Genomic DNA, 14,030 nt, shown 5'->3' with positions numbered 1-14,030 from the left:
ACACTCTATTATAGCTTAATTTTCCCTCATATTAATTACTGTAATATTGTCTGGGCTGCTACATATTCATCACATCTCACTAAATTACTGATCATTCAAAAAAGGTTTCTGAGAATGATTTCACTTTCAAATCGGTATGAGCCGTCTGCCCCGCTCTTTATTAAATATTCACTATTACCCATTGACAAAGTAAACGTTTTTCAGACCTGTTTATTTATGTTTAAATTCAAAAAATGCATACAAGACATTCCGTCTTCTTTTCACAATTTCTTCCGTGTTACTTCTGACATTCACTCCTACCCCACAAGGCAAAGAGATCATTTTGAATTACCCTATTGTCGCACATCCAAACATCAATCTTTCATCAAATTTAGAGGCCCTCATCTATGGAACTCCCTAGATGATTCACTTAAATCCTCATTATCCTTGCCAATATTCAAAAAACATCTAAAGAAATATCTTATTTTTTCCTCTCTGTAGATTACATGTTTTACTTTGATGCGTTATATTTTCTTTTGTGTGTTTGTTGTTGTATTGTTTATTTCTTATAACTCTGTCTGTGTTTTTATTTCTTTACTGCACAGCTGCCCCCCTTTGCCAATTTATGTACTGTTCTTTATGAACTTTTAATATTTTAAACCAATGACCTCTTCCTTCAGGAAAGGATTCCATATAAGCCTTCTGGCTTCTTCCTTTCCTTGCATTGTATTTTTGTTTCTTTGATATGTTATTGTCTATTTTTTGTACCACATGCTAAATAAATAAACCTAAACCTAAACCCTACATTGAAGTGTCCTTGGGCATGACACTGAACCCTACGTTGCCTCCAATGAGTCGGTCGGTGTGAATGTGGGAAGTGAGGACGCCGCTTCACCTCCCAATGTATGAATGAATGAATGAACCTTCACCTCCCAATGTATGAATGAATGAATGAACCTTCACCTCCCAATGTATGAATGAATGCACCTTCACCTCCCAATGTATGAGTCACTTTGAGCACTTGGAAAAGCGCTATTCAAATGCAATTCATAATGTACAGTACGTCCCGGGCAGGGAAATAAGTTATATTACACAGCCCGCCATAAACCAGAAATGGCAAAAAAAAGCTCCTCAGTTACCGGTATTAACGTTTACATACTTTACAGAGTATTGCATGAGCCACCCTAATCTAATCTAATACACGCCAACCTTCCTCATGAGCCACCCTAATCTAATCTAATATACATGAGCCACCCTAATCTAATCTAATATACATGAGCCACCCTAATCTAATCTAATACACGCCAACCTTCCTCATGAGTCACCCTAATCTAATCTAATACATGAGCCACCCTAATCTAATCTAATATACATGAGCCACCCTAATCTAATCTAATACATGAGCCACCCTAATCTAATCTAATATACATGAGCCACCCTAATCTAATCTAATACATGAGCCACCCTAATCTAATCTAATACATGAGCCACCCTAATCTAATCTAATACATGAGCCACCCTAATCTAATCTAATACATGAGCCACCCTAATCTAATCTAATATACGCCAACCTTCCCCATGAGCCACCCTAATCTAATCTAATACACGCCAACCTTCCCCAGTCCACCCTAATCTAATCTAATACACGCCAACCTTCCCCATGAGCCACCCTAATCTAATCTAATACACGCCAACCTTCCCCATGAGCCACCCTAATCTAATCTAATACACGCCAACCTTCCCCATGAGCCACCCTAATCTAATCTAATACACGCCAACCTTCCTCAGTCCGATCCAGAAGAACACCGTTTTCCGGCCACTGATACAGAGCTGACCATGAGGTTAGATCTGATACAGAGCTGACCATGAGGTTAGATCTGATACAGAGCTGACCATGAGGTTAGATCTGCTACAGAGCTGATCATGAGGTTAGATCTGATACAGAGCTGATCATGAGGTTAGATCTGATACAGAGCTGATCATGAGGTTAGATCTTCCCTTCTTCTCTGGAGTCCTGCCTCAAAGCAGACCAGAGGTAGAAAACTGTCGTTCCATGATGTCATCATCACTATAGGGACACATGATGTCATCGCTATAGGGACACATGATGTCATCATCACTATAGGGACACATGATGTCATCGCTATAGGGACACATGATGTGGGAAGGGGTACCCAGGCCCCTAGGCTTTGGGAAGGGGTACCCAGGCCCCTAGGCTTTGGTATGCCCTAGTTTTTTTTTAACCTTTATTTAACCAGTAAAAACCACATTGAGACTGAAGTCTCTTTTACAAAGTGTGAACTGGCCAAGACAAGAGGCAAAATAAGTGCCATATAAGCTCTGCCAGTAACAAAAAATACAGGACAGACATACAATGCTCATAAGTACAGTACCCACTACCTGAGGGCCCCTAGGCAGAGGGCCCCTAGGCAGAGGGCCCCTAGGCAGAGGGCCCCTAGGCAGAGGATAAATACAGTACCCACTACCTGAGGGCCCCTAGGCAGAGGGCCCCTAGGCAGAGGATAAATACAGTACCCACTACCTGAGGGCCCCTAGGCAGAGGGCCCCTAGGCAGAGGATAAATACAGTACCCACTACCTGAGGGCCCCTAGGCAGAGGGCCCCTAGGCAGAGGCGTCTGAGGGCCCCTAGGCAGAGGCGTCTGAGGGCCCCTAGGCAGAGGCGTCTGAGGGGCCCCTAGGCAGAGGGCCCCTAGGCAGAGGGCCCCTAGGCAGAGGGCCCCTAGGCAGAGGCGTCTGAGGGCCCCTAGGCAGAGGCGTCTGAGGGCCCCTAGGCAGAGGCGTCTGAGGGGCCCCTAGGCAGAGGGCCCCTAGGCAGAGGCGTCTGAGGGGCCCCTAGGCAGAGGCGTCTGAGGGCCCCTAGGCAGAGGGCCCCTAGGCAGAGGCGTCTGAGGGGCCCCTAGGCAGAGGGCCCCTAGGCAGAGGGGTCTGGGAGAAACGCGAGGCCCTGTGCGAGATGTCGGGGGGAACAATGTGCAACCACTCCTATAGACAGCTATGTGTCTGTCTGTCTGTCTGTCTGTCTGCTATATCTGCCCCTCAACAAGGAACGGCACCAACAGCTTAGAACTCCTTTTGTGTTCTTTCCGCTCCCATGCCACCAAAATGTGGAACGCCCTACCAACAGTCATTAAGACATGTGAACGCCCTACCAACAGTCATTAAGACATGTGAACGCCCTACCAACAGTCATTAAGACAACGCCCTACCAACAGTCATTAAGACATGTGAACGCCCTACCAACAGTCATTAAGACATGTGGACGCCCTACCAACAGTCATTAAGACATGTGGACGCCCTACCAACAGTCATTAGGACATGTGGACGCCCTACCAACAGTCATTAGGACATGTGGAACGCCCTACCAACAGTCATTAAGACATGTGAATCCCTTGACTCCTTCAAAACCGCTCTCAAAGGGCACCTACGGACGGCCGTAATTCAAAACTGGCCCCCGTAAAAATCTGTTAATACATATTTCAACCAATCAATCAAAAGTCTGGAAATAACTTTATCCAAATCAATGAATCAAAAAATGAAGTCCTTATATTTGGCCCACCATCTGATAGATGCCCTGTATGCCCATATATGGACATGTCTGTGTCTGTGTGTAGCCTGTATCCCCATATATGGAGATTCCATCTCATAGATTTCCCTAAGAAATCAGTTTGTTGACGTTGGGTTGCTATGGCTACCTATCATTACAGATCAATGTACTTATAGGAGGCTTAGCGTGACATCACGGAAGGAACTCCTTATTTGGGCATGGCTGACTCAGAGTTGTGTATGGGGGGGGGGGGGGGTGTGGCTTGTGGTCACAGTGACATCACAGTGATGTCACAGCGCCTGGTATAAAAGCAGAGCGTTCTCTCTCTTACGAAGGAACTTATTCACTTTGGAGATTTTATTCTCAGCGGTGTAGAAATGGCGTCCGCCAGCGTTCTGTCTGAAGAGCACTTCCTGTGTTCCATCTGTATGGAGGTGTTCACTGACCCGATCAGCACTCCATGTGGACACAACTACTGCAAAGCCTGCATCACACGTTACTGGGACACTAGTGATGTGTGCAAGTGTCCACTTTGTAACAAAACCTTCTACACAAGACCAGAAGTCTTCGTCAATACTTTTGTTTCTGAGATGGTTCGTCAGTTCAGGAGCAACAAGTTGAAAGAAGGATATGAAGCAAAGACACAGGATGAAGTTCAGCAGATGATCCAGGAGAGACGAGAGAAGATTCAGGAGGTCAAACGCTCAGTAGAGCTCAGCAGGAAAGATGCAGATGCAGTCATAGCCGTCAGTGTGCAGGTCTTCACCGATCTGATCAGCTGTGTTGAGAGAAGCCAGGCTGAGCTCATTGATGTGGTTGAAGAGAAGCAGAAAACAACAGAGAAACAGGCTGAAGGCTTCATTGAAGATCTGAAACACGAAATCTCTGAGTTAAAGAAGAGAATCTCTGAGCTGAAACAGCTCTCACACTCTGAAGACCACCTCCACCTCCTTCAGAATTTCACATCCATCAACACAGGGTGGAGACCCACCAAGGACTGGACAAAGGTCAAAGTCCATCAGTCTTCACATGTGGACACATTGAGGACAGCTGTGTCTCAGCTGGAGAAGACACTCGGTCAGGAGATGAAGAAGCAGCTGTGTGATGATGAGCTGAGGAGGATCCAGCAATATGAGGTGGATGTAACTCTGGACCCTGATACAGCACATCCCCTCCTCATCCTGTCTGAGGATGGAAAACAAGTGAGTGAAGGAGACGTGAGGAAGAATCTCCCTGACAACACTAAGAGATTCTCTGGATGGCCCTGTGTCTTAGGAAAACAAGGATTCTCCTCAGGAAGGTTTTACTATGAGGTTCAGGTTGGAGGGAAGACTGGGTGGAGATTAGGAGTGGCCAGAGAGTCCATCGACAGGAAGGGACTCATACTGAGTCCCAACAATGGTTACTGGACTATAGGGGTGTGGAATGGACACTACTATGCTGCTGCTGACCCTACTGTCGACCTCCCTGTTAGAGAGAAGGTCCAGACAGTGGGAGTGTTTGTGGACTATGAGGAGCGTCTGGTCTCCTTTTATGACGTGGAGACCAGAGTTCTCCTCTACTCCTTCACTGGCTGCTCCTTCACTGAGAGACTCTTTCCATTATTCTGTCCATATACTAATTTTGTTGGTAAAAGCTCTGCTCCTCTGATCATCTCTCCTGTCTCCATGAAATAGATCAGCATGGAGTTTAAATGAAGCAGGATTGGACACGTCGTTAATATAATAATAATAATAATAATAAAGCTAGCTTTATTTATATAGAACCTTTCAAGAACAAGGTCACAAGTTTTATTTTGGTCAAAAAGCAAAGACATTACATTACATGTATTATTATTATTATTATTATTAGACTGAAAGGGTTTAGGCTGAAGCCAATGGCTTATTGTGGGGGGGAGGGGGGGGGGGGGGGACGAGAAAAACAAAAAAAACAAAAACATGAAAAAACAAAACAAAACGAAAACAAACAACCAAACACAAAAGAAAACACAAGGAAAAACAGAAAGATACACAGGAGAAGACAGATTTGATCCCACAGAATCCAGAGTCGCACATGAGAAGAATGTTATATAATATGATTATTATATAGTTATTATATTACTTTGTCATACTAATATGATTTAGATATGATTAGTAAAAATACTAGGTTAATAATGGTCTATACTTATCTATCATTTTAGATTTATACATTCTTTTAAATGTATTAATTGAGCCGCACTTTTTCAGTTCATTGTCTAAGCCGTTCCATAGTTTCACAGAATACTGGACTACTCGCCTCGGTGCGTGCCCGTTTTTCCTCCCGGAATTTCCCCCAGTGAGGGGGATAACTTTGTAATATGCTATTGGCTGTTTGTATTCTTTTTGGAAAAATATTAAAAGATACTCCTGTGGAAAGGCTATATTATTTGACTTATATTGAACCTATAAACAATGTAGTATTATTTAGTATATGTAAGGTTTTGCACACTCAAATGGTACCTCGTCAGATAATCCCCACATATCCTACAACAACTTCTGTGAACAGACTTCACTGTAGTAGCTTTTCATAAATTATATTTGTACTTAGGCTGTTCTGCTGTCATGAAAGTTTATAGTTAGAGAAACTCAAAATCCAGCCGTCTGCTGTCCAGCCTCTCCCACAATGAGTTGTGCTTGAAATGTACTGTAATTCTGCAAACTGTTAATAAATATTTCAACCAATCAATCAAAAGTCTGGAAATAACTTTATCCAAATCAATGAATCCTTATATTTGGCCCACCATCTGATAGATGCCCTGTATCCCCATATATAGACATGTCTGTGTCTGTGTGTAACCTGTATCCCCATATATAGACATGTCTGTGTGTAACCTGTATCCCCATATATGGACCTGTCTGTGTCTGTGTGTAACCTGTATCCCCATATATGGACATGTCTGTGTCTGTGTGTAACCTGTATCCCCATATATAGACATGTCTGTGTGTAACCTGTATCCCCATATATGGACCTGTCTGTGTCTGTGTGTAACCTGTATCCCCATATATGGACATGTCTGTGTCTGTGTGTAGCCTGTATCCCCATATATGGAGATTCCATCTCATAGATTTCCCTAAGAAATCAGTTTGTTGACGTTGGGTTGCTATGGCTACCTATCATTACCGATCAATGTACTTATAGGAGGCTCAGCGTGACATCACGGAAGGAACTCCTTATTTGGGCATGGCTGACTCAGAACTCTGTGTATGGGGGGGGGGGGGGGGGGGGTGTGACTCACAGTGACATCACAGCGCCTGCTATAAAAGCAGAGCGTTCTCTCTCTTACGAAGGAACTTATTCACTTTGGAGCTTTTATTCTCAGCGGTGTAGAAATGGCGTCCGCCAGCGTTCTGTCTGAAGAGCGGCACTTCCTGTGTTCCATCTGTATGGAGGTGTTCACTGACCCGATCAGCACTCCGTGTGGACACAACTACTGCAAAGCCTGCATCACACGTTACTGGGACACTAGTGATGTGTGCAAGTGTCCACTTTGTAGCAAAACCTTCTACACAAGACCAGAAGTCTTCGTCAATACGTTGTTGTCTGAGATGGTTCATCAGTTCAGGAGCAACACGTTGAAAGAAGGATATGAAGCAAAGACAGAGGCTGAAGTTCAGCAGATGATCCAGGAGAGACGAGAGAAGATTCAGGAGGTCAAACTCTCAGTAGAGCTCAGCAGGAAAGATGCAGATGCAGTCATAGCCGTCAGTGTGCAGGTCTACAGCGATCTGATCAGCTGTGTTGAGAGAAGCCAGGCTGAGCTCATTGGTGTGGTTGAAGAGAAGCAGAAAACAACAGAGAAACAAGCTGAAGGCTTCACTGAAGATCTGCAACAGGAAGTCACTCAGTTAGAGAAGAGAATCTCTGAGCTGAAACAGATCTCACCCTCTGAAGACCACCTCCTTCAGAACTTCACATCCATCAACACAGGGTGGAGACCCACCAAGGACTGGACAAAGGTCAAAGTCCATCAGTCTTCACATGTGGACACATTGAGGACAGCTGTGTCTCAGCTGGAGAAGACACTCGGCGAGATGAAGAAGCAGCTGTGTGATGCTGAGCTGAGGAGGATCCAGCAATATGAGGTGGATGTAACTCTGGACCCTGATACAGCAAATCCCCTCCTCATCCTGTCTGAGGATGGAAAACAAGTGAGTTGTGGAGACGTGTGGAAGGATCTCCCTGACAACACTAAGAGATTCTCTAAAGTTGCCCTTGTCTTAGGAAAACAAGGATTCTCCTCAGGAAGGTTTTACTACGAGGTTCAGGTTGGAGGGAAGACTAGGTGGGTTATAGGAGTGGCCAGAGAGTCCATCGACAGGAAGGGAGTCATCAGACTGAGTCCCAACAATGGTTACTGGACTATAGGGGTGTGGAATGGACAGTACTCTGCTGCTGCTGACCCTCGTGTCCGCCTCCCTGTAAGAGAGAAGCTCCAGACAGTGGGAGTGTTTGTGGACTATGAGGAGGGTCTGGTCTCCTTTTATGACGTGGAGACCAGAGTTCTCCTCTACTCCTTCACTGGCTGCTCCTTCACTGAGAGACTCTTTCCATTCTTCAGTCCATGTCATAATGATGGTGGTAGAAACGGTGCTCCTCTGATCATCTCTCCTGTCACCAGATAACCTCCTGGTCCACGCTGCTGGGTCACCATGAAGAAGAACAGTATGTTTTGTTGGACAAATAAAAACAAAAACATAGACAAATAGCAGATCTATGGCTATATACAGATCTAAGCTCTCAATAATACATACAATAATAATAATCACACCATAATGTGAAGGGTTTTGGAGTCAAGTACAGTTACTAGAATTTTAAAAAGGGAGAGTAGCCCTGCTATACAAATAAAATAAAAAACATTGCATGGATGCACCTGGGACAAGGTCAAAGGTCATCACCTGGGACGTACTAATGTATCCCAAGGTCAAAGGTCATCACCTGGGACGTACTAATGTATCCCAAGGTCATTGGGGTTTCGGCCCACGATGTTGTATGTGATGCATCACCATGTGTTGTTGTTGTATGTGATGTCTGTCTGTCTGTCTGTCTGTCTGGTACAACCACTCCTATAGACAGCTGTGTGTGTGGCTGTGTCCGAGCACGAAAAAAGCGTTATAGCGTTTGTTCACCACCAAGTCTAACACACAGACACAGACACACACACACAGGACAGGGAGGAGGGATTGTACAGTACCACTCACTTCAGACTGGTCTGATTTTTTTTAAATCATGTAGGCCTACACTACAGAATTATCTTACTGTACCATTGCCAGTCTCATCAATAGTTTTGGCATCATCTGGCCTGCTTGTATACGTATGTAAACTAGCCCAACACTAATCCCATTTGACCATAGAACGACTTTAACCTCATTAGGTTGTTTTCCTGGCATTCTGAAAAACTACAAATGGATGCATGCTGCATGCTGCTTGGTAAAGCTGTAGTGTGACAATAAAGCTGCATCACATGAATCTTAACCCAATTTGGGCGGGAACCCCTTTGGTGTTAGCATTACGTTATGCTTTAGCTAGTGAAAAATAGCAGATCTACAAGCTCATTAGGAGCTTGTAGGTCTGCTATTTTTGAAAATCGAAGAACGACTGACATAGAAACATGGCTTTTTCAGAAAACTGTCAGGATGTAGAAGACATTTTTAGAATCTGATCTCAGGTCAGAATGGATTAAGATTCCAGTACGTCATGTATGTACACAGTATGGCCTACAGCAGGGGTGGGCAACTGAACCCCACCTTCACTCAATGCGGCCCGCATGTTAATATCAGAACACTGATTTCAGCTGTTACAATTCCAAACCCACTTTAACTACGTCATGACTAGTATTAACCCATTCTGACCGGGCACCCATTTTGGTGTTGGCATCATGTTATGCTTTAGCTATTTATTTTTTTATCGAAGAACGACTGACATTTTTAGAATCTGATCTCAGGTCAGAATGGGGTTAATCAGACCAGTGTGTGTCCGGCGGAAACCTCGTATGAATCTGATCTCAGGTCAGAATGGGTTAAATGACTAGTATAGTTTAATGACTAGTATTAAAATGTTATTTATTGTCTTTCTGTGTCCAATCATGTTACCAGTTCATAACGTTAACATAACTATAACTAAATGCATTAGAAATACAATAAAAAAATGTTACTTTTCAGGTTTCCAATTTTCCAAAAAAATCTAGTTTTCAATTCAAATAACAAAAATAGCTTTAATCTACAAGCTCAAAACTAGATCGGCTATTTTTTTGCAACGACAGTAATATGCACTGTGGCCCCTCTGGAGTCAGTGTGGAAATATATTGGCCCTCTCAGTGATGTAAACAGGTTTTCAATGTAATGAGTCCCAGGATGCAGGGATGGTCTTTTAGAGATGAGTCCTAGGATGCAGGGATGGTCTTTTAGAGATGAGTCCTAGGATGCAGGGATGGTCTTTTAGAAATGAGTCCCAGGATGCAGGGATGGTCTTTTAGAGATGAGTCCCAGGATGCAGGAATGGTCTTTTAGAGATGAGTCCCAGGATGCAGGCATGGTCTTTTAGAGATGAGTCCCAGGATGCAGGGATGGTCTTTTAGAGATGAGTCCCAGGATGCAGGGATGGTCTTTTAGAGATGAGTCCCAGGATGCAGGGATGGTCTTTTAGAGATGAGTCCCAGGATGCAGGGATGGTCTTTTAGAGATGAGTCCCAGGATGCAGGGATGGTCTTTTAGAGATGAGTCCCAGGATGCAGGGATGGTCTTTTAGAGATGAGTCCCAGGATGCAGGGATGGTCTTTTAGAGATGAGTCCCAGGGACATTTTATGGGTCCCACTTCAACTACGTTAGGACTCGGGAGTAATATTTTGCTTTTTTTTTTTTTTTTACAAATTGCAGCATTTAACTCCCATTTAATTTGATATGGTTAATTATAATATAATGTGGAATGTGTCATGTAGAAAACAGAAGAAAAGAATATTACTACAACTAAAGCTAGCAAAATAAACTAGAATAAAAAAACAATACAGTAGTGCATCCCGTGGATGCAGAGGTCATTGTTTTATTGCGTCACTTAAAGGACCACTTCACCACTTTTCAACCTATCTTCATATAATAGGTCCTCACTAATAATCTTGAAAAAATAAATGGCACAATTCTTTTCTACTCGGTCTGTGTCTCATAGGAGGGCTGTGGGCAGTTCAGAAACCGTCTTCCAGTGACATCATCGATGGGGAATACAAGCTAATAAAAACTGCAGGCTTTCTAGTCCTGAAAAGTTGCAATGCGAAATTGGAAGCCATCGTTCTCACGATAATGAAAATCTAAACATTTTTGTAAAAAAATCTTGTTTAAAAAATAATATGCCTAATGATGATGTCACTGGAAGACGGTTTCTAAACTGCCCACAGCCCTCCTATGAGACACAGACCGAGTAGGAAAAAAATCGTGCCATTTTATCATGATTATTAGTGAGGACCTATTATATGAAGATAGGTTGAAAAGTGGTGAAGTGGTCCTTTAACTATAAACTGCGTTTTGGGATGCAAAATGCACCCTATATTTCACCATCGTCAAAGTTGCCCAGCCCTGCCCTACAGGGTGATGCTGTGGCACCACCACCATCCTTCCATCCATGCCTCATCTGAGAGGATGCACGTACCAGCAGATAGGAACGTGACTGAAGTCAAACACACACACACACACACACACACACACACACACACACACACACACACACACACACACACTTCCTGTGTCTGTGTTAAAGCAACACTGGGTACTAAAAGTGATGTAACATGAACTCATCTCAATACAACTGGAACCTCATGTCTTAATAACACAACATGCAACATTACTACTGTCTGTCTGTCTGTCTGTCTGTGGACATCTTGTCAAATGAAATGCCAACAGACTCTACTTCATTCATTCATCTGCATCTCGTGTTTTGGATGATCATGTTTGTATTTTTTATAAATCCCGAATGAATGGCATTTTAGAAAACAGAGCCAACCTTGGTATGCATTCATAAAACAACGATCTAAAGCTATGAACACATTTAACCCATTTTGGTGTCGGCATCATGTTATGCTTTAGCTATTTTTGGGAAATCGAAGAACGACTGACATTTTTATAGAATCTGATCTCAGGTCAGAATGGGGTTAATCAGACCAGTGTGTTGTCCAGTGGAAACCTCGAATGAATCTGATCTCAGGTCAGAATGGGTTAAAAACAAAGTGCCGGTACAACGTTATGATGTGTTACGTGACGTCGATCGTGAATGTTTGAATTAAATGTATTAAATACCTCATGATGACTCGCTTTCCGTTGACGTTCACCTTGTCCAGGGTCAGTTTGGTGGACAGAGACATGGTGGCCGGGTCAGTCACTTATAGGTCAGAGAAACGGGTTGAAATGGTCGGTGTTCTGCTCGGTGTTCCTGCTGAGCTGATCCTGCGTCGGTTCGGTTGTTCCAACAGACAGAATGAACTAACTGACCTGCCGGGAGAGAGCTACACCACAGGGGGCGGGCCTTACAGGCTCAACCGGCCCCGCTGATTGGCGGAGAGAGAGAGAGAGAGAGTGGGTGGGGACCGGGGTGATTGACGCAGACGCGCAGCCATTGGCTGGGTTTAGGTGTCATTCATTGGGGGAAAAAAAGCACATGGGGTATTTCTTTATGCCTTGAAGTTGAAGAGAAGGATTTTTCAAACCTTGGTGTATAATGGACTAGTGGAGCCACCTACTGGTTGGAAAGTAGTGTTGCCTGAAACTCACTATTATGTCAGTTACAGTTCACTTTATTATCATTAGAGTAGACATCAGCTTAAAAAAAAGTTTCAATGTACCGTACAGATTATTTATTTGTTAGATTGTAAATAATTAGACTAGGACGGTTCCTCTTTGTTTACCCTCTTTGTTGAAGTGTCTATTTGTACGTCTCTAAATGTTTTGATGAATTGAACATGGTGGACCCTCTTGTAAATAAGTGTAATGCTTAATTGGGTCGTCCACTCACAGTTGTACTGTAATTCTGCAAACTGTTTATAAATATTTCAATCAATCAATCAATCAATCAAACACGTTATTACTGCACTACACTGCCTCTTAATTTGCATTCTGTGCAAGTATGTTAAACTTCAACAAAGTAAATTGTTGTTTAGACATCTGCATTACTTAATGTACAAGAAGTCCACACACAAAGAGAATGTAGACAAATTGTTATTTTGATCAATGTTTGCCTGTAATCTCTCTTGTGAACAAAATCTTATCCAATGATAACGAAAGAATGAGGCTAAATGTCATCATGTGATCGGACCACCATTTATTGATGGTTCCGAGGCTCAAATGCTGAATACATAATGGGTTTATGAAGAGGTTGAAAACCACGGATGTAAACACAACAATGCGAATAAAACAAATGAAATACTAAAACAAAGAAAACAATAAAATGCTAAAAACAAGGTATATGAACCTAACATCTGTGCATGGATAATGCATGGTAACGGCAGTGTGGAAACTCAGTTCTTCAGACGTGGAATCTAGTTGATCACATAACAGGATTACAGATGTGACCTTACGGTGACCCTGGGACTATAAACAGTATAGTGCTCCACTCCTTGTATGATTTCATGTTGCACATGTTGTTGTTTTTTTGTGGCTTCCGTCTTTATTTTATCTATTTTATGGAGGTACAGACAGTAGGCTGCCAAAATTCTCACGTCTCCCCCCTGCTCCGCTCCCTCCACTGGCTCCCGGTCGCTGCCCGCGACAGAATACAAAACTCTGATGCTGGCATTCAAAGCAACCAACGGTATGGCTCCCCCATATCTTGCAAGTATGATCGAACCCTACAAACCCTCCCGCGCACTCAGATCAGCCAACGCAGGGAAGCTGGAAGTACCCTCACTAAAAACGCTGGGACAACAACGCTCCACACGTCCCAAACTCTTCTCCCTTCTGGCTCCAAAACTATGGAATGCACTTCCCATTGCAGTCAGAACTGCAGCATCACTCCCAATCTTCCGCCGTAGTCTGAAAACCCACCTTTTCAGACTCCATCATGGCCCATAGCACTTACCCTACCCCCTTAGATAGCATTTCTGTAGAGTTGAATAGCATTTGATACAGACTTATAGCATGTTATGTAGACGGCACTATAATTGCATTGTATGTAATCATAGCACGTCATAGTACATATGTATATAGCATATATGTAGTTTCATTATATAGATATTCCACTGTTGCGTTCTTAGCTTACGCATGTTTCATGATAAATGCTTTTTATGTGATGTATTCCCATGCTTTTTTGTTCTTGCTTAATGTAACCTGACCTCTCGGTCAGAACATACAACTGTACCTTTAAACCCATTCTGGACGGGAACCCCTTTTGGTGTTTGAAGAATTATGTTGTACCTTAGCCATTGAAAAATAGCAGATCTACAAGCTCGTAGATCTGCTATTGTTTTTGAAAGATGTTGAAAATGTGGCGCA

General features: G+C 43.2%; 2 protein-coding genes across 3 annotated transcripts in view; one reads left to right on the top strand and one right to left on the bottom strand.

Moving 5' to 3' along the window:
* The window catches only part of pgk1 (phosphoglycerate kinase 1), a 51,745-nt gene extending 39,741 nt beyond the window's left edge, over positions 1–12,004 (bottom strand). For both annotated transcript variants that reach the window (XR_014569127.1, XM_083762780.1), the window contains exon 1: positions 11,844–12,004. Coding sequence is in view for 1 of the 2 variants with exons in the window: in XM_083762780.1 (XP_083618906.1) it covers positions 11,844–11,908 (65 nt within the window). In the remaining variant the exon portion in view is untranslated. The remainder of the gene's footprint in view (positions 1–11,843) is intronic.
* LOC310871156 (E3 ubiquitin-protein ligase TRIM39-like) lies at positions 6,893–8,185 on the top strand (the record flags this gene model as incomplete). Its single annotated transcript, XM_083782645.1, has 1 exon — positions 6,893–8,185. The coding sequence occupies one exon, from the start codon at positions 6,893–6,895 to the stop codon at positions 8,183–8,185; it is 1,293 nt and encodes a 430-aa protein (XP_083638771.1).
* Positions 12,005–14,030: the final 2,026 nt, after the last annotated feature.

Source organism: Protomyctophum parallelum (assembly GCF_964188405.1).
Source record: "Protomyctophum parallelum genome assembly, chromosome: 1".
Taxonomy (NCBI): domain Eukaryota; kingdom Metazoa; phylum Chordata; class Actinopteri; order Myctophiformes; family Myctophidae; genus Protomyctophum; species Protomyctophum parallelum.
Note: the sequence above shows the minus strand (reverse complement) of the source record. Positions and strands in the feature narration are given on the sequence as shown.